This window comes from Rhinoderma darwinii, chromosome 1 (genome assembly GCF_050947455.1).
Source record: "Rhinoderma darwinii isolate aRhiDar2 chromosome 1, aRhiDar2.hap1, whole genome shotgun sequence".
Taxonomy (NCBI): Eukaryota; Metazoa; Chordata; class Amphibia; order Anura; family Rhinodermatidae; genus Rhinoderma; species Rhinoderma darwinii.
Window position 1 is genome coordinate 371,797,105 of NC_134687.1, and position 20,994 is coordinate 371,818,098.

The following is a 20,994-nucleotide window of genomic DNA, read 5'->3' on the forward strand; positions in this document are numbered from 1 at the left end:
TAGTTAGGCCCCTGACCCCTATAGATAGCGTCACACACAACCCCTTGTAGATAGGCCCACTCCCCTTATAGAGCACCACATACCCCCTCCTTGTCGATAGCACTACACCCCCCGCCCTGTAGATAGCGCCTTTGAGGCTCCCTCTAGGAGTGGAACCCCCAGCCAGATCGTTGCCGACACTCTGCCCGGGGATTCCTCTCCTGAAGGAGTCAATGATGTTAATGTCCATATATGGATAGTGACATCAGGGGCTCCTCCAGGAGCGGAATTCCCGGCCAGAGCGTCGGCAACTCTGTGGCCAGGGATTCAGCTCCTGGAGAAGCCCCTGATGTCACTGTCCATATATGGACAGTGACGTCAGGAGCTCCTCCTGGACCAAAATCCCTGGCCGTACAGCACCCTCACACTGATTTCCTTTCATTATTTAGCTGCAGGAGCACTAGATCGTGGGAGAGGAACAATAGAGGCTTGAGATTACAGCACTAGTAGTATTTAAAGTAGGGCTGCATGGTGACGTCTGTCGCCTTCAGCCCTGCTGACAGCATATGCAGCATGAGATGAGGACTGCAGTGCCCTAATAATTATACAATGGGCATTGAAACAAGTGTCTTAGGCTCTGTTTGCATTACGTCATAGCCCTACTTTCAGTGTTTGTCCTGGGAAAGCTACCGACGCATACGCCTAACATATCCATAGGCCCTCACTTACGCGGTGTATGCCAAAACTGTGTCCATTTTGCATACACCCGGCCGATATACGTTGGCATACTTTGGTTTTTTGCAGTGTGGAATAGTGTAGAAGGGATATACCCTATTAGGGAATTCTAAACTAAAGAGAGTCTTTTAGGCTTCATTCGCAGCTGCATCGGGACTCCATTCATGGGTTCCGTTGGAGCTTTCCGTCACGGGAACCCATGAACGGAATCTAAACTGAAACAAACGGAAACCATAGGTTTCTGTTTGCATCACCATTGATTTCAATGGTGGCGGATCTGGTGCAAATGGTTTCCATTTGTCACCGTTGTGCAAGGGTTCCGTCGTTTTGACGGAATCAATACCCTAGTCGACTGTGCTATTCATTCCGTCAAAACGATGGAACACTTGCACAACAGTGACAAACGGAAACCATTTGCACCGGATCCGTCACCATTGAAATCAATGGTGATGCAAACGAAAACCTAAGGTTTCCGTTTGTTTCAGTTTTGATTCTGTTCATGGGTTCCCCTGATGGAAAGCTCAGACGGAACCCATGAACTGAGTCCTGACGCAGATGTGAACGAAGCCTTAGATGCTTTATAGCTATAAGCTAATACCTGCACAAGGTAGGGGACTTAAACACATGTGTAAACATACCTTTGTGCCCGCTGATAGACTTAGCAATGCAGAGAAAAATAACTTTGATCATGTTTGCAAACAAGCTCACAAGCGGTCCCAAACCCCATTAAGTGCTCTGGCTCTCGTGAATAAACCCTGCCCAATGCCCCCTCTTGTTCTTGATTAACACAGTGATGTAGTAGAACATTGGCGCCGTCAATCAAGTCCAAGGGGGAGGATTGGACAGGGTTTACACACGAGAGCTGGAACACTTGCTGGGCTTGGGACTGCCCTTAAGGCATCTGCGTGCTCTTTTGCATGCGCAATCCATGTTCTTTTTCTCTTTATTGCTACGTTTGCATGTGTGTTTAAAAGGGTTCTCCGGGAAATAAAGAAAATGAAATAATTTAAAAAAAAATTACTATAGAAATACCTTCAATTATTTATTAACGCTCAACATGTCTAGGGGATAATCATTAGGTTAATTAAAATGGCCGCCGTCACGTTAGTAAACACAAAACCATCCTGTATTGGAGAGAACACGCAGCAGGACGGGTTGCATCAGGATATAGGGCTCAAGAACGTTGTAAGCCCTCTTTCCTGTTCTGGCTTCTGTCAATCATGAGGGACCTGAAGCGAAGTCAGTCTAGAGGACGACCTATTGGCTATAAACCTATAACAACCAACACTCATCTCAGATGTGTCTGTGTGCCTCAGAGCCTATCCAGGAACAAGCACAACTGAAGTGGTAAGGAGAAGTGGCTGAGCAATGGAAGGAAGCAGAAGATGGACAAGATGTTGACTGTAAGGGTATGTTCACACGCAAACGCAAAATACGTCTGAAATTACCTTTTGAACCTTGCTGTAATTCTGGGAAGTGCTCCCTCTGGTGGCCAACATAGGAAAACATGTCAAATTATTATTTCATTTTTAATACTTTCCACCATGTAGAAGAAAAAAAAAATACAGCAAAAAACGTAAAAAATATAATAGAAATATGTAACTTACTTTAAAAAAAAAGATTTAATTCGCGAAACATTTCCTTTAAGGGTATGTGCACACGACAACGCCAAATACGTCTGAAATTACGGATCTGTTTTCAGTAGAAAACAGCTCCAGGATTTCAGACGTCTTTAAAAGTCAATAAAAAACGGCTCCAATTACGTCCCAAGAAGTGTCCTGCACTTCTTTGACGCGGCCGTAATTTTCGCGCCGTCTTTTGACAGCGACGCGTAAAATGACAGCTCGTCTGCACAGAACATCGTAAGACCCATTGCAAGCAATGGGCAGATGTTTGCCGACTTATTGGAGCCGTCTTTTCAGGCGTAATTCGAGGCGTAAAATACCTCCATTACGTCTGAAAAGAGGTCGTGTGCACATATCCTTAGAAAACAACATCCCAACAACAACCCGCTTCTCAGGCCTCCACCTTACCATTTCAGCTGTGTCTGTGCGCCCTCCAATACTGGTAGAGTACAACTTGTAATACTAATATAAAACAACTTATTTTACGTTGGCTTTTGTGGGGGATGTCGTATTCTTCCAGCCTGCAGAATGCGCTGATTTCGGTGTGGAGAATGTTCAGCAGCATGTGGATGAGATGTGTTCAACTCTCATACACATGGCTGGGACTTTAACCCACTGCAGATTTTCCATGTGGAATTTCAGTGCCGTGTGAATCAAGCCTTCGTCCCCATGCACACGACCGTAAAATTGCCCGTAATTACGGGCCCATTCATTTCTATGGCCGACGGACACCTTCCTGTGTCCATGCCGTAGAAACCGGCCGAAAAAAATAGGACACGTCCTATTTTCTTACTTTACGGACCGTGCTCCTATACTTTATAATGGGAGCACGGCCCGTACAAACGACCGGCTGCCCACGGCCGTTCGAGCCCGTATATACGGGTTGTAATTATGGGCATGGTCGTGTGCATGGAGCCTAACATGGAGAATCTCTCACTCTGGAGGACCTGTCCTGTTCTTCATTACACAGACAACCCTTTTTTTGAATGGGCAGATTTCCCCACAAATAACAGCCTGTGGGTACATCCTGTGATCTGCTAAGGCTATGTTCACATGCAAACTCAAAAACGTCTGAAAATACGGAGCTGTTTTCAAGGCAAAACAGCTCCTGATTTTCAGACGTTTTTTAAGCCACTCGCCTTTTTTCGCTGCGTTTTTCACGGGCGTTTTTGGAGTTGTTTTCTATAGAGTCAAAGAAAAACGGCTCCAAAAACATCCCAAGAAGTGACCTGCACTTTTTTTCGCGGCTGTTTTTTAAGCGCCTGTTTTTCAAAACGGCCACGTAAAAAAACAGCCCGTCAGAACAGAACGCCGTTTTTCCCATTGAAATCAATGGGCAGATGTTTGGAGGCGTTCTGCGTCCGCTTTTTTGGCCGCTTTTCGGGCGTTTACGGGCCGAAAATAAACCGTGTGAACATACTATGATTGTCAAAGGACCCTTCTAAAAACTAGCGATTGTCTAAAGTGGAAAACCCCTTTTAACTTGCAAGCAAGCACCAAATTAATAATTTTCCACCCCATTAAAATTTCAGTCATACAGTGCAGAAGGGCATTTACTAAAGGATACGTTGCAGAATGGGACTGTTTCATTTTGCGACGTTGGTGGCATCGCCCCTCAATATATTGTACCAAATTCACATACATCTTTGTACCATTTTGTGACTATAGCACACGTTTAGTAAAATTGCTTACAGAAAACTGAAAGAATTTTTTTTTTCATAGGAATATAGCCACGGGTGTAGTTTATATTTACATTTTTATTACATTTTTGTTTCCCTAACATTCTTCATCTAGATACAGTCTCATATTAGCTTTAAAGATTTTTTAATAAAATATTTCCTCATTTAAAGGGACAGTGTCATGATTTTTTTAAAATTAATTTGTGTTTTTATTTAATAAAATATTATATTGACTTTATTTAATTTTTCACACAAAGTTTTTTTTTATTGACACTTTCTTACTGTACGGGGGGCTGCCATGTTTTATTTCATTTGAGTAGGTGTCTGTTAACGACACATACACAGATAGAATGCGGCAGCACAGTGCATAGGACACAATGAACGGGAGCCGTCCATTGCATCTGACAGCTGGCTCTGTACTGTGCAGACGCAGTTCAGAGCCACACAGCTGAGAAGGTTGTTTGTAGGGAGAAAGCAGGCACCATTATGAAGACCGGCTGCACTGCAGGTGTGTGTGTCTCTGTCTGTCCCTCTCTCTCTCTCACAGACCCCCCCGACGCCCCCCCCGGCGGGCCCCGTCCCCGTCGTTAGATGTAATGTCAGTGTGGACGGTGTGCGGACTGTGATTGAGTGAGGACGTTTAGCTATCCGTCAGCAGTAGATTGGGGAGGAGTCTGTCAGCAGCAGATGGTTATTCCTATCACAGAGTGGTGTGACAGTCTCCTCTACTGCGGAGGAGACTGTCAGAAGGATTGTATGGGGACGCTGGAGGAGACTGTCAGCAGTATTGGGTGGTAATGCTGGGGGAGACTGTCAGCAAGATTGTATGGTGATGCATCCCCACCTAATCTTGCTGACAGTCTCCTCCAGCGTCACCATGCAATCTTGCTGATAGTCTCCTCCATCATCACCACCCAATCTTGCTGACAGTCTCCTCCAGCGTCACCATACAATCCTGCTGACAGTCTCCTCCAGGTCTTGCTGACCTCCTCCATCATCACCACCTAATCTTGCTGACAGTCTCCTCCAGGATCACCACCCAATCTTGCTGACAGTCTCCTCCAGCATCACCATACAATACTGCTGACAGTCTCCTCCAGCATCACCACCCAATACTGCTGACAGTCTCCTCCAGGAGACTGTCAGCAGGATTGTATGGCAACGCTGGAGGAGACTGTCAGCAGTATTGTATGGTGATGCTGGAGGAGACTGTCAGCAAGATTGGGTGGGGACGCTGGAGGAGACTGTAAGCAGTATAGCGTGGTGATCCTGGAGGAGACTGTCAGCAAGATTGGGTGGAGACGCTTGAGGAGACTGTAAGCAGTATTGGGTGGTGATCCTGGAGGAGACTGTCAGCAGGATGGAGGGATAAAGACATTTAGCAGGAGAGGCATGTAAAATGCGCAAAAAAAAACGTGTCAAATACACGCCGTGTGAACCTGTCAACTGAAAGGTCATTCACTTCACTTTCATCATTCTAAGGGTATGTTCACACGCAGTGTTTTCAGACGTTTTTCGGGCCGTAAAATCGGAAGCAGAACACCTCCAAACATCTGCCCATTGGTTTCAATGGGAAATACGACGTTCTGTTCTGACGGGGCGTTTTTTTTATGCGTCCGTTTTCCAAAAACGGCACGTAAAAAGACGCCTGCCAAAAAGAAGTGCATATCACTTCTTGGGACGTTTTTGGAGCTGTTTTTGCATTTGAACAATCACACCCAAAATGGCAGCCGGACACTGCTTAGCAATTTGAAGACACCTTTTCCTGGCTTGTAGGAGGAGGAGGGGGGGGGGGTGGTGAGATTCCCTCCCACATTTACGGCAGCTATGAGTCAGGTTGCTTTGCCTTATTCACCTTGCTGTAATTCTGGGAAGTGCTCCCTCTGGTGGCCAACATAGGAAAACATGTCAAATTATAATTTCATTTTTAATACTTTCCACCATGTGGAAGAAAAAAAAAAATACAGCAAAAAACGTAAAAAATATAATAGAAATAAGTAACTTACTTAAAAAAAAAAAAAAGGTTTAATTCGCGAAACATTCCCTTTAAGGGTATGTGCACACGACAACGCCAAATACGTCTGAAATTACGGAGCTGTTTTCAGTAGAATTTATAAGTGCACGCGTTTTTCGCGGTGTCTTTTACGGACGTAATTGGAGCTGTTCTTCATTGGAGTCAATGAAAAATGGCTCCAATTACGTCCCAAGAAGTGTCCTACACTTCTTTGATGCGGGCGTAATTTTACGCGCCGTATTTTGACAGTGACGCGTAAAATGACAGCTCGTCTGCACAGAACATCGTAAGACCCGTTGCAAGCAATGGGCAGATGTTTGCCGACGTATTGGAGCCGTCTTTTCAGGTGTAATTCGAGGCGTAAAACGCCTCCATTACGTCTGAAAAGAGGTCGTGTGCACATTCCCTTTAAGGGTATGTTCACACGGCAGCCTCCATTACGGCTGAAATTACGGAGCTGTTTTCAGGTGAAAACAGCTCCGGAATTTCAGACGTAATGGCATGCTGCCGGCGTTTGGTGGCGTATTTTCGGACGTAATTCGAGGTTAAAACGCCCGAATTACGTCCGTAAATAGGATGTGTGAACCCAGCCTAAGGGTATGTTCACACGAGGTCATTACGTCCGTAATTGACGGACGTATTTCGGCCGCAAGTCCCGGACCGAACACACTGCAGGGAGCCGGGCTCCTAACATCATAGTTATGTACGACGCTAGGAGTCCCTGCCTCGCTGCGGGACAACTGTCCCGTACTGTAATCATGTTTTCAGTACGGGACAGTAGTTCCACGGAGAGGCAGGAACTCCTAGCGTCGTACAAAACTATGATGCTAGGAGCCCGGCTCCCTGCACTGTGTTCGGTCCGGTACTTGCAGCCGAAATACGGCCGTCAATTACGGACGTAATGACCTCGTGTGAACATACCCTAAGGGTATGTTCACACGGCCTATTTACGGACGTAATTCGGGCATTTTAACCCCCGAATTACGTCCGAAATTATGGCTTGAAAGCGTTGACAAACATCTGCCCATTGAAAGCAATGGGCTGACGTTTGTCTGTTCACACGAGGCGTATATTTATGTGTCGCTGTCAAAAGACGGCACGTAAATAGACGCCAGCGCCAAAGAAGTGTCATGTCACTTCTTCAGACGTAAATGGAGCCGTTTTCCATGGACTCCATGGAAAACCAGCTCCAGTTACGTCCGTAATAGACGCGGCGTTCAAGCGCCTGCACATGCCGTTACGGCTGAAACGACGGGGCTGTTTTCTCCTGAAAACAGCCCCGTAATTTCAGCCGTTACGGACGCTGCCGTGTGAACATACCCTAAGTCTTCCAAATTTATAAGGCACACATGTCTATTTATTTCAGGCCATAAGGTGGCGTAAGTGGGCCTGAAAATTGGTTCTCAAAATTTACAGCATATCTATCTATAGATTTATAAATACAGTTGATATATAATTTGTTTCTTTTTCGGCATCAACTGATGGGTGCTGGATTATCAAATATTCTAGATTTTGTACTGGAACAAGCGGCAAACTTTCAGACATTCTGGATTATTGGGTGTCAGATTAAAATAACTTCAATTGTGTTTATTTATACATATTTGATGTCTTTTTTTTAGGAAACATATTTACAACTTTGCCATTTTTCATGTTTATTGTTACTCTGACATTTTATTAATAACTGACACCGAATGAGTATATGTATGTGTATATATATATATATATATATATATATATACACACACGCATTTTTTTCTACTACCATGTTCAATAACAAATATTAATAAATGTTATGTATTAATTATGAATGATCTTATTAATAAAGAATAACACTACACGGGTTGTTTGACTGATCACCGGTACACAGTATAGAGCCAGGTGTTGGTGCTGTATGGGACTTGTGCCCCCCTGTCTCCTGGACACTGCAGAGTGCAGAATCCCCTCCCTCCTTGTTTGCTTTGAAACTTCCAGCTTGTATTTGTAGCACTTCGAATAAACCATTACTCCGGACAGGTGACCACATTCTTTAAAATAATATCAAGTGTCCTCCTGTTTGCCCCGAGCACATGAAATCAATCCATTACTTCACGTCGTATTTACTTAGTGCTTGAGTGGCACTGCGAGCTGAGACTTACATGGCAAGCAGCAGTTTTAGTGTTTTTTTTTTAACGATGACGACCCCTCCCAACGTGTAGGTGATGGTAGAGGCCCACTGGAATCTTGTCCCTGGGGGGGAGTTTACACTTGGCTGCGGGGGAATGCTGGTCCTATGCAGTGCACAGGTTGTGTTGTGAGGACTGCGGCGTCTATCACGGAACACACGCAGCACTGAGCAGCCGCCGGTACCACGACAAGATGCCCATGAGAGGGGACAGGTTCCTTCATCATCCGCCACAGAACCACAGCAAGAACCTGTCCGCGTGGCTGGGCGTAAGTAGCCAGACAGACCGGGTGGCGTGAGGTGGGCACCCCCATGCCTGCAGGTATCAGCCACACTATCGTGTGCAGCCTGGTTATCTGCAGGTGGGGGCGAGGGGGGTGAAACTTCACTAAACTTTTCTGTGCACGCGAGGGATTTAGCTTTGTGGGAACTCCTGATCTGTGATGCCCTCATGTACGTCTGCCAGAGATGCCCGGAGAGGTCTGTATCGAGGGCAGGGTGGCTGATCTTGCGTTTTATTACGGTTTCTTATTGTGACAATACTACGTTGTCCTATGTGCTAAACTGGTCGACGTGAGTTTTAAAACACCTTTAATCCGCCATGAAAAGGACCTAATATGCGCTGGACTGTCCTAGGAAAGTCTCCAAAACTGAAAGCCCAACGTAAAATGCCGCTGTAAATCTTTGTATATGAAGAATAGAAATGTCCCCGATCTTCTCACTCCTTCCGATCTCGTCAAAGATTAGATTGGAGTTCTGTGCTGAGTTATCAGACTTTGACTTATCCGTTGCCGGATTAAAGGAATTCCATTGTATGTGGTACCGGCAGAGCAAATGTTTATGGTCACTTTGTAAATAGTGTTGAATTGTTATTTGATAGCTGGAGGTCTAGAGACTGCGATATTGCTGATACTATGCACCATGTAAGGCCTCATGCACACTTCGTCTTTTCCTTCAGGGTGCTATCCGTTTTTGGCACTGATAGCACCCTGAAGCCATTCATTTCAATGGGCCCACGCACACTTCCGTTATTTTGAAGGATCCGTTGTTCTGTCAAAAGTCGAGCATGTCCTACTTTGGTCAGTGATTCTGTGACCGTGGGGCCCGTATAAGTCAATGGGTCCATCCAAAAAATGGACAGCACACGGAAGACTTCCGTGTGCCGTCTGTTTTTGATGGATCCGTTGCTCTAGCAATGGCAGGGCGTGCCAAAGTTCAAATAAAGTTCAATGCCTTCCATTTTTTTTAACGGAAGTACACACGGATACCATAACGGGGACACGGATCCGTGAGAAACGGCTGTGAAAATGATGATGGAAGTGTGCATGAGGCCTTACGAGGGAGTTTTACGCTGGATGATTATTGGGCAGACAAGCGTTCATAGTATGCTCGTTGCCCATAATTGCCCAGTGTAAACGGGGGAATGATCAGCGGATGAAGCTCGATCATCTACTGGTCGTATAGTTTTAAAAAAAGTGAAATATTATCGTTGTTGGCAGCACATTTCCCTGTGTAAACGGAGACGCACTGCCGACCTGACGTATGGGGACAAGTCATCAAAATAACGACCGCTCGTCCCCATCCGTAGCTCCGTGTGACAGGAGCAAGTGAGCGCCGATCAACGATATCTCGTAGATCGACACTTGCTGCACCGGCCGCTTATCGGCCGGCGTAAATGGGCCTTAAGTTCTGTGTTTACCAACAGGATCAGGGGTCTATACATTGTTATAAAGATGCACTGCAATTTTAATAAAACTATAGAAGGGAAACACAATCTACCAATACTGAACTACTGACAAAAATACTCTCCAAGTAATCAGTCATTCAACTTTGGGTCCTGTCAACCATCTCCCTTTCTCTAAGGCCTGATTTACACGAGCGTGTGTGTTTTGCGTGCGCAAAAGTCACATAACAGCTGCGTGTGTCATCAGCGTATGATGCGCGGCTGCGTGATTTTCGCGCAGCCGCCATCATTCTGACACTCCGTTTGGATATTTGTAAACGAAAGCATGTGGTGCTTTTCTGTTTACATTCAGAGTTTGACAGCTGTTGCGCGAATCACGCAGTTCGCACGGAAGTGCTTACGTGCGGCATGCGTGATTTTCACGCACCCATTGACTTCAATGGGTGCGTGATGTGCGAACAGCGCACAAAGATAGGACATGTCGTGAGTTTTTTTCAGCGGACTCGCGCTGAGCAAAACTTGCGGACTGTCTGCAAGCCCCCATAGACTAACATAGGTGCGTACGACACGCGTGAAAAGCACGCGCGTCGCACGCACGTATATCACGCTCGTGTAACAAACGCGTGTTCACACGCTTAGCAAAAAACGTCTGAAAATACAGAGCTGTTTTCAAGGGAAAACAGCTCCTGATTTTCAGACGTTTTTAATCAACTCGTGTTTTTCGCGGCGTCTTTTTCGGCCGTTTTTGTAGCTGTTTTTCTATAGTCAATGAAAAACTGCTCAAGAAGGGACATGCACTTTTTCACGGGCGTCTTTTTGCGTGGCATTTTCTGAAAATGAGGTGTAAAAAAAGCCCCGTTGGAACAGAACGCCGTATTTTCTATTGAAATCAATGGGCAGATGTCTGTAGGCGTTCTGCTTCCGATTTTTTTTTTTTTTTTGTTAGCCGTTTTTCGGGATGTTTACAGCCCAAAAAACAGCTGAAAATAAGCCGTGTGAACATATCCTTACAGCATGTCTTCTTAATGGGGTTGTCTGCTTTGGACAATCCGTGCTTATTAGAAAGGTGCTTTGACAAGAAATTGATCACAAATTTTCCCCCTGGGACCCCAGCGATCAGCTGTAATCTGTGGGGAAACTTGGCAGTAAGTGTTTAATATTCATGCAGCGCCCACACGGGAACTTATACGCATTGCACGGTGCTTATTCAAATCAATGGGTTGTTGGTACAGTACAGGTCCTCCAGAGCTAGAGATGCTCCTTGTAACTGCTCTCCACCCTGGTTGAGGATCCTGAACAGGGGACCCCCCCTCTATTAACTCAGAATTCTCTAATCGGGTAAATGACCATGGGTTTTCTAAACTAAACAAGTCCTTTATTGAGAACCATAAAGCCGGGTCTCCATTGTTGTCACCTACAATCTTCTGTTACTAGGCAGCAGCCACATAATACTTGGGCCACTGCTAGTAATCGTTACAGTGTAATAATGGTCTGTAGACTTTAGCGACACTGTTCTATAAATGCTTTGTGTGGGTAATTCTTAAAATGTCTCCAGTTAGGCCTTGTCCACACGATGATGTGTATTTGACGCGTTTTACGCTTCGTATTATGTGCCAAAACGCATGCTTTAAGCTTCCTATAAACATCAATGGGAAAACGCATTGTAGTGCATACAACGTGGTTTTTATGTGCACACGTTGAAATAAAACTTGTAAAAAAGATTGGATTGGAGGGGAGGCGTGTCTTAGACTTCCTAAAAACACTCTGCATAGGGAAGTCTGAGACTGCGGCAGCCGTTTTGGAAATATGACACGGGGGGGGGGGGGGGGGGGGCGTGAATGGCGGCACTATCATTTACGAGTAGGTATGATGAAAATAAATTTCCAATTTAAAGTCAAATTTTTACTTTAGGCTGGATTCACACACCACATTTACCAGCGTCTTCGATGGTGGTTTTTAATTTTTCATTTTGGATAAAGGAAAAAAACCTTTCCAAAACATATCTACCCAGACCAGTCTTGTTTCTGGCAAAATACATATGGAGGCAACCAAACCACAGCATATAAAAAAAGATCGGTATAAATAAACCTAGGCATGCACACGCATTACAACTCTTGAAGATGGGAAACATGTCCCCAGATTTCGGTGGAGAACCAGTCTGGGGATTGTATGAATTGTGGATCCTATGGAATGTTTTTGGAATCTTGTTGAAACACAAACCTTTCCTTGTGTTATACAATCCGGACTGTGCACGATCGCTCACACGCAAATAATTGTTTAGTGAAGAATGACACTGGTAAAGTTAGGAGCGAGGGATTCAAACCGTGCAGCGCCTATTCTTACCCACAACCTAAACATGGGAATATAAATACTATCTATACGTGCCATCGATGCACAATGAAATGTGACCGTATCATGGACCAGAATGAGACTCTTGACAATTGTGCTTTAAATTTTCTTTAGTTTGGAAAATAATTATATTGGGTTAATAAAAACTTTCATCGGGTTGTCCTGTTTCTTCTCATTTATATGAATATAACCTGCTACTTCTTAGGTTTAGTTTCCACTTGCGACATGAATTATGCAGAGGCTTTGTGACTGCAGTGGGGGATTCCTTTCACAGCATTGCAGTATCAGGGATCCGTCTGCTGTCAGTCATTGCTTGCTATGTTTGCCCAGGTTGCTTTGTAAGCTTTTTGGAATTCTCATGGTTACATGGCTTGCATAGAAGGAGCGCAGACTGAAGCTGGTGTGTAAACTGAGCTCCCAGCTCACCGTTTATATGACCAGGATTACATTTCAATTGTTAGGCACCTCAGAACATGTGAATTGGCGGTCTGCATTAAATATGACCGCTACTATAAGATGTTTTCTCTTCCACTAATGTATGTCTCTGCTCATGTTCCTGGCCATGGTGGTGGCACACTTTTTGTAAAACAATCATTTCTCTTAGGCTGTGTTCACACAGTTTTTTTGCAGTAGGAAAATTCCTCCTGCAAAAACTGCTCCAGACGGTTTTTGCACAGTGATTTGACAAAAACTCGTCAAAACACTCGTCAAGGTGTTTTTTTTTACCCTTTCTGACTGATTGAAATGGGGGTTTGGAGGCGGAAACTGCCTCAAGATGGGTCATGACGCTTCTTTTTACCGCGATAAAAAAAACTCGTCCAACTCCCATTGAAATCAATGGGAGGCATTTTCGGGCGTTTTTTTACGAGTTTTGCAGAGCGGTTTCCACGCCAAAAAACTCTGTGTGAACAGAGCCTTATAGTTTGTGCTTGGTCTTTGAGTATACCTCCACTGTCAGTATGTAAATGGTCAGTGTGCCTAGAAATGTGTTGCTGCATTTGAACTACTTGCTTTTTCTATTGACATGATTAAAAGTTTTCAATGTCTGGATAACAAAAAAATCAAACTGGCTTCTCAAGATTCTATAGTTAAAGAGGCTCTGTAACCAGATTTTGCAACCCCTATCTGCTATTGCAGCAGATCGGCGCTGCAATGTAGATAAGAGTAACGTTTTGTTTTTCAAAAACGAGCATTTTTGGCCAAGTTATGACCATTTTTGTATTTATGTAAATGTGGCTTTCTAAAGTCCAACTGGGCGTGTTTAAAGTAAAAGTCCAACTGGGCGTGTATTATGTGCGTACATCGGGGCGTGTTTACTACTTTTACTAGCTGGGCGTTCTGATGAGAAGTATCATCCACTTCTCTTCAGAACGCCCAGCTTCTGGCAGTGCAGACACAGCGTGTTCTCGAGAGATCACGCTGTGACGTCACTCACAGGTCCTGCATCGTGTCGGACGAGCGAGGACACATCGGCACCAGAGGCTACAGTTGATTCTGCAGCAGCGTTTGCTGGTAAGTAGCTACATCGACTTACCTGCAAACGCCGATGCTGCTGCAGAATCACCTGTAGCCTCTGTCGCCTGGTGCCGATGTGTCCTCGCTCGTCCGACACGATGCAGGACCTGGGGCAGGAAGTGACGTCACAGCGTGATCTCTCGAGAACACGCTGTGTGTCTGCACTGCCAGAAGCTGGGTGGTAACGAAGAGAAGTGGATGATGCAGATTCGTCAGCATCATACACTCCCATTCACAACGCCCAGCTAGTAAAAGAAGTAAAAACGCCCCGATGTACACACACAATACACGCCCAGTTGTACATAACTTTAAACACGCCCAGTTGTACTTAAGAAAGGCTAATTTGCATAAATATAAAAATGCTCATAACTTGGCCAAAAATGCTCGTTTTTGAAAAAAACAAACGTTACTGTAATCTACATTGCAGCGCCGATCTGCTGCAATAGCAGATAGGGGTTGCAAAATCTGGTGACAGAGCCTCTTTAATTATCCACCTCCTGTATTTTACATAATCCTGTTATATAATGGATATTATTGTATACATATATCCTATAGTTTCATAATGCATTGAGCACCAGTTTTTGTGATGTGCTTAAAAGGGTAAATCCACCCTTAGGGTAGGAACACACACCGCGTGTTCAGGGTGGATACGCTGCGCAGTGTATCTGCCCTGAACACCACAGGGGATGCCGTCCAAAAAATCACACTACGTCGCGGTGCAGTTTTTCCAGCGGGACTTCCGCTGCATAAAGCAGCATCGGAAATGTTTAAAAAAAACCACGTTCATATTACCCCCTCCCTCTTCTCTGCGCGTAGTCCGACCTCCTGGGATGATGTTGCAGGCCATGTGACCGCTGCAGCCTGTGATTGGCTGCAGCAGTTACATGGGATGAAACGTCGTCCCAGGAAGCCGGACTGGAGGGAACTCTAGGGAAGTAGAACTTTTTTATTATTTTTTTTTCTGTTATTAATGTGGCGGAATCGCTGTGATTCCGCCGCAAATGTCGCAACACACGCAACTTTGTTGCGGGTTTAAACACCCCATTGAATTCAATGAGAGAACCCGCAACTGAAGAGTTTGAGATTGAAGAAACCGCCCTGCAGGTCATTTTATTTGCGTTTTTTTCCCAGCAGCTTTTCTCCGCTGTGGGGACAAGATTTATTAAAATCTTATCTACACTGCTTTTACTGTAATACGCTGCAGATTTGCCGCAATGAATCCGTTGCGGAAAATACAGTGTTTACGCAGTTTGTGTTCCTACCCTGAGTTTGTGAGTTGCTTGTATGGCAGTGAGTGGAGGCATGCAGTGCTTCTAGGAGAGAATATCTCAACATACAGCATGCATGAAATCAAGGTACGGTAGAAGCCTCATTCAGTTGAATGGGATCGTCCACACGTAACGGAATTGCTGCAGAAAATTTCTGCAGCGATTCCGCAGAAATGAGCAGAGATTTTGCTGCGGAAAAACCGCACCATTTCCTGTGTTTTTCTGCTGTAGAAAATGGTGCGTATTTTGCTGCGTTTTTCACAATGCTTGGAGATGGTGACATCTACAGCAATTCAGTCCACTCTCTGCAGCAGGAATTGACATGCTGTGGGAACGAAAAATACGCACCGCAGGTGAATTTCTGCTCGGAAATTTTACACAGCATGGGGATGAGATTAGTTAAATCTCACCCACTTTCCTGCTACTGTATTCTGCTGCGTATTTTCTGTCCGCAATTCCGGATGTAAAATACGCAGCAATTCCAAGCCCTTAGGCTGAGTTCACACTGAGTTTTTACTCTGTGAACTTACCCTTAGGCTATGTTGACCGTTTTTTGACGCAGAAACCGTGCCGCAAAGCGCGTCAAAAACGGCCCGAAAATGCCTCCCATTTATTTCAATGGGAGGCGGAGGCGTCTTTTTCCCACGAGCGGTAAAACCGTCTCGCGGGAGAAAGGAACATGCCCTATCTTCGCGCGTTTACGCCTCTGATCTCCCATTGACCTCAATGGGAGGCAGAGAAAGCGTATTTCATGGAGTTTTATGCCCGCGGTGCTCAATGGCCACGGGCGAAAATCAGAGTGCAGGGAGAGGAAAATCTGCCTCAAACATCCAAACTGAAATTTGAGGCAGAAATTCCGCCTGCAAAAAACGTGTGAACATGGCCTTAGTATCTGCTAGTTGTCATTATTTTGTGCTTTAAAACTTTAGGATAAGGTCTAAACAAAATTACTGGTGTAACATAGATAAATAACAGAAAGCTCTGTCAGAACTTTCCAGCCTAGAAAATGTTACACTTTGTATCTGAAGGATTATACTTCCATTCTCGTATTAGATCTAACCGTAAGTAAAAATGAGGACTTTTTCGTACAGAGAAAATGTTAATTTGCCAGTAAAAACATTGTCTTCTTGTTTAGAGACATCACATTCTTTCAGTCACGCTCGCCATATTAATGAGATAAAATATGCCAGGAATGAATTGTGACTTGGTCAAGTGAAGCCGTGTTTGGGATGGTAAGAATAGCTGTATTGTTAGCTGTTCAGTGGCCTGGTGGGTAAATGCTGTGTAGACGTCCTATTCTGCTTGTATGTCAGTTAGTAGATAGACCGGCTTCTTAGTATTCAGTTTTTATGTTTCTTCTGGTTATTGATTCATGTTCTGAATGAACGTTAACAGGCATAGCGTAATTGGAGTTTATTCTAGTAAGTTTATTGTATTGGTATCTGTAGTAGTAAGTACAGAAAGAGCTCAACTATGATGTACATAGTAACCTTTTCTGATTGGCCTGCAGCTATACCCCTGTGTGAACCATATGTACTATAGTAATGCAATCCATCACAGTATTATCTTGTAGTAATGTATTTTATATTATATACGTGTTACCTGGTAAAAAAAAAAAATGACATTGAATACAATCTTTTTGGAAGGCATGGATGGCAATCAGAAAAGAGCAATAGAAATAGAACCAATTTAGCCCTATTTCTATATTAAAGTATTTTTTTCTATATTAAAGTATTTATTTTTTTTGGTGAGAAGTCACTTGCTAATGTACTTTGATTTTTAATTCTGTACTGAATCTTGTAGTTCAAACCCGGTGTAGTGGTGCCGGAAGTCCTGTAGTTTTCTTAATATTGATAAAACGCAGACACTGCCCCATGTGACTGAGGGTTTGCTTCCTGTGCCGTTCGTGTTTGTGTGTTATGATGCACGTGACCGCAAGGGGCTGACACATTGCCTATCGTTGGAGTCCCCCAACAGAGCATCAATGTGCTTGATAATACGCCAACACGAACGGCACAGGAAGCAAGCCTTCAGCCACATGGGACTATGTTGGTGCAAAATCAATGTTAGAAAAACGACAGGACTTCCGGCGTCACTACGTACAAGCAATTTTTGGTCCCCGGAAAATCCCTTTTAAAGAGGATCTGTCACGAGTTTAGTAATGCTCTATCTCCTAACTAATCTAATAGGCGCTGTCACACTGACAATGCTAGTGAAAATTGTGTCCAAAAAAGGCTAATATTTTAAGTTTGAGTTTTTTCTAAATATGAAAATGAGGCTATACCAGCCAAAGGGGCATCAACACCAGCAAATCTCCTGAGGTGGAGCTACCTCCCAGCCTCTGACTATGTCCAATCAGCATGAAGCTGCTTCACACAGTGTGAGAGTCATATCTTCTGGTGGCATTTGAAAGACTAGATTCTAATCTTTCATATGGCACCAGGATCGCAGTTCTAGCTGTGAAACAACCGGAGGTATCACCAGTTGAAAACAGTCGGGAATAGAAGCCGTGTACTATAAGATCAGGCTGTGTTGTTGGGCTGGGAAGAGAACTGTATGACGCTGATTGGATAGCGTCCTACAGAAAACATTACACTGCCCAGAGTGAAAAGAGATCTATTTGACCCAAATGAGCATATTTGGAAAAATACATATAACTCTGCAAAAATAAACGTTTTTGAAAAAAAATCTAAATGTACCGATCAGCATCATAGCGCCTATTCGATTAGTTAGATATGGCATTAATAAACTGGTGACAGATCCCCTTTAAAGAATCCGCGTCATACACTTCTTTTCATTCATGTTTAGCTCGTTTCACTGCACAGCGTGATCTCGCGAGATACACATACTCCCACAGTAACTTTACCGAAGTGTCTTAAGAGTGAATAGACATCACCTCCAGCCAGGATGCTATGTCTATTCACACTCCGGACACTTTGTTAAAGTTTCTATGGGGCTTACTGAGATCACACTGTGCTGTGAGTACAGCTAAATATGAATGAAAAAGTGTATGACGCGCATTGGTCAGCGTCCTACACTTCTCTTTACAACGCCCACTTGATAAAAAGTTAAAAAGCGCCCAGCTGGGCATTAAGAAACTAATTGGCATAAATCTAAAATTGTTCATAACTTGCTCAAAAATGATAGTTTTTAAAAATAAAAACCACTGTTCTCTACATTACAGTGCCTATCCGATTAGGTAGGGGATAGGGCACTTATAATTTGGTGACAGAGCCTCTTTAAAGAGACTCTGTCACCACATTATAAGTGGCCTATCTTGTACATAATCTAATCGGCGCTGTAATGTAGATTTACAGCAGTGTTTTTTTATTTAGAAAAACGATAAATTTTGACGAGTTATGACCTATATTAGCTTTATGCTAATGAGTTTCTCAATGGACAACTGGGCGTGTTTTACTATATGACCAAGTGGGTGTTGTACAGAGGAGTGTATGACGCTGACCAATCGGCGTCATATACTTCTCTCCATTCATTTACACTGCAGATAGCGATATAGATATTGCTATTTTGGCCCCTCAGTGGCTTTGCAAATGTCACATGGGGCCGCAAACCATTCCAGCAAAACTTGAGCTCCAAAAGTCAAATGGCGCTCTGTCCTTTCTAACTTCCGCTATGTGTCCAAACAGCAGTTTATTACCACATATGGGGTATTGCTGTGCTCAGAAGAGTTTGCTTTACAAATATTGGGGTGTTTTTTCTCCTTTATCTGTTGTAAAAATGAAAAAATCAGAGCTAAAACTACATTTTATTAGAAAAAATAGATTTTCAATTTCACGGCATAATTCCCATAAATTCAGCAAAAACCGTGTAGGGTCAAAATGCACACTATACCCCTAGAAAAATTCCTTGAAGGGTGTAGTTTCCAAAATGGGGTCACTTTTGGGGAGTTTCCACTGTTATGGTCCCTCCAGGGCTTTGCAAACACGACATGGCACCGAAAACCAATGCAGCAAAATCTGCGCTCCAAAATCCAAATGGCCCTCGTTCCCTTCTGAGCCCTGCCGTGGGTCCAAACAGCAGTTTATTACCACATATGGGGTATTGCCGTAATCGCGAGACATTGCTTTACAAATGTTGGGGTGCTTTTTCTCCTTTATTCCTTGTAAAAACTAAAACATTGTATGTTTTTTCAGAAAAAAAGTAGATTTTCGTTTTCACAGACCAGTTCCAATAAATTTAGCAAAAAACCTGTGGGCTAAAAATGCTAACTATACCTCTTGAAAAATTCCTTGAGGGGTGTAGTTTCCAAAATGGGGTCACTTTTGGGGGGTTTCCACTGTTTTGGCACACAAGACCTCTTCAAACCTGACATGGTGCCTAAAATATATTCTAATAAAATAGAGGCCCCAAAATCCACTAGGTGCTCCTTTGCTTCTGAGGCCGGTATTTCAGCCTATTACCACACTACGGCCACATGTGGGATATTTCTAAAAATTGCAGAATCTGGGCAATAAATATTGAGTTGCATTTCTCTGGTAAAACCTTCTGTGTTACAGAAAAAACTGTATTACAAATTAATTTCGTTAAAAAAAATTGAAATTTTTAAATTTCACCTCTAATTATTTCTGAATGTGGTTTTGAATACTTTGAGGGGTGCAGTTTTTAAAATGGGGTGATTTATAGGGGGTTTCTAATATATAAAGCCCTCAAAGTCACTTCAGAACTGAACTGGTCCCTGAAAAAATAGCCTTTTGAAATTTTCTTGAAAATGCGAGAAATTGCAGCTAAAGTTCTAAGCCTTGTGAGGTCATAGAAAAATAAAAGCATGTTTAAAAAAACGATGCAAACATAAAGTAGACATATGGGAAAGGTTAACTAGTAAATATTTTGTGTGGTATTACGATCTGTTTTACAAGCAGATACATTACAATTTAGAAAAATGCAGATTTTTGCACATTTTCTCGAAATTTTGGTGTTTTTTACAAATATTGAATTTAACGACAATTTTTTCAGTATCATAAAGTACAACATGTCACGAGAAAACAATCTCAGAATCGCTTGGATAGGCAAAAGCATTCCGGAGTTATTACCACATAAAGTGACACGTCAGATTTGCAAAAATCGGCTGTGTCCACAAGGCCAAAATAGGCTGTGTCCTTAAGGGGTTAATGTTGAAAAGGAAAATAAATGAATTTATAAAAATAAAAAAAAAAACTAACCATTCTGTATACACATTAAGCAATTGTTTAGGGTGTCATGTATTTGCATCTTTTCTGGTTACAGTTCAGCCAGCTAGGTAGGCCTGTCATGTACATACAGTAGTTGAAGCACTGGTTTTACAAGCTAAATTAAAGCAATCTGGGAATACAATGAAGGTGTCCTAAATAGAAGTATAAACTTTGAAAGACACAAAGTTTGCTCTGGTCCTCCGCTTAATTACTAGTTGTCAATAATGTTTTCACTACAGTTGATGGCAATTGAATGCCACAGACTTGTGACATTAATATCAACACATTATCATTCTAGGTTTTCCGGTCCACATATCCTGAAGATACACCATAAATTTTTGGGATCCGACTCCCGGCACCCCAGCCAATCAGCTGTTTGTAGGGGCCGCAGCGCTCGTACAAGCACTGCTTTCCCCTTTAATTTCTACTGTCCTCACTGTGAATTGCTGACACACTTGTAGCAGAGGTTCACAGTATTAGGCCTCATGCACACAACCGTAAAAACTCCCGTTATTACGGGTCGTAATTACGACCCTTAATAACGGGCTCATAGACTTCTATTGGCCACGGGTACCTTCCCGTTTTCTTACGGGAAGGTGCCCGTGCCGTTGAAAAAGATAGAACATGTCCTATTTCAGGCCGTAATAACGGCACGGGCAGGCCCATAGAAGTCTATGGAGCTCCTGTAATGACGGGTGGCTACATCTGTGCACCCGTCATTACGGCAGCGTTGCTAGGCGACACCAGTAAATAGTCACTGTCCAGGGTGCTGAAAGAGTTAACTGATCGGCAGTAA

The 20,994-nt window shown here is 43.5% G+C and overlaps 1 protein-coding gene across 3 annotated transcripts in view; it reads left to right on the forward strand.

The window, feature by feature from the left end:
• Positions 1–20,994, forward strand: part of TJP2 (tight junction protein 2) — a 191,716-nt gene that overhangs the window by 73,254 nt on the left and 97,468 nt on the right. The window contains exon 1 of one of the 3 annotated variants that reach the window (XM_075827885.1): positions 8,257–8,462. The exons of 1 other annotated variant lie outside the window; for it this stretch is intronic. In XM_075827885.1, the coding sequence (XP_075684000.1) occupies positions 8,388–8,462 (75 nt within the window). In that variant the 5' untranslated portion in view covers positions 8,257–8,387. Of the gene's footprint in view, positions 1–8,256; positions 8,463–20,994 lie in introns of those variants that run through there. One more of the 3 variants, XM_075827902.1, reaches the window with a different exon arrangement.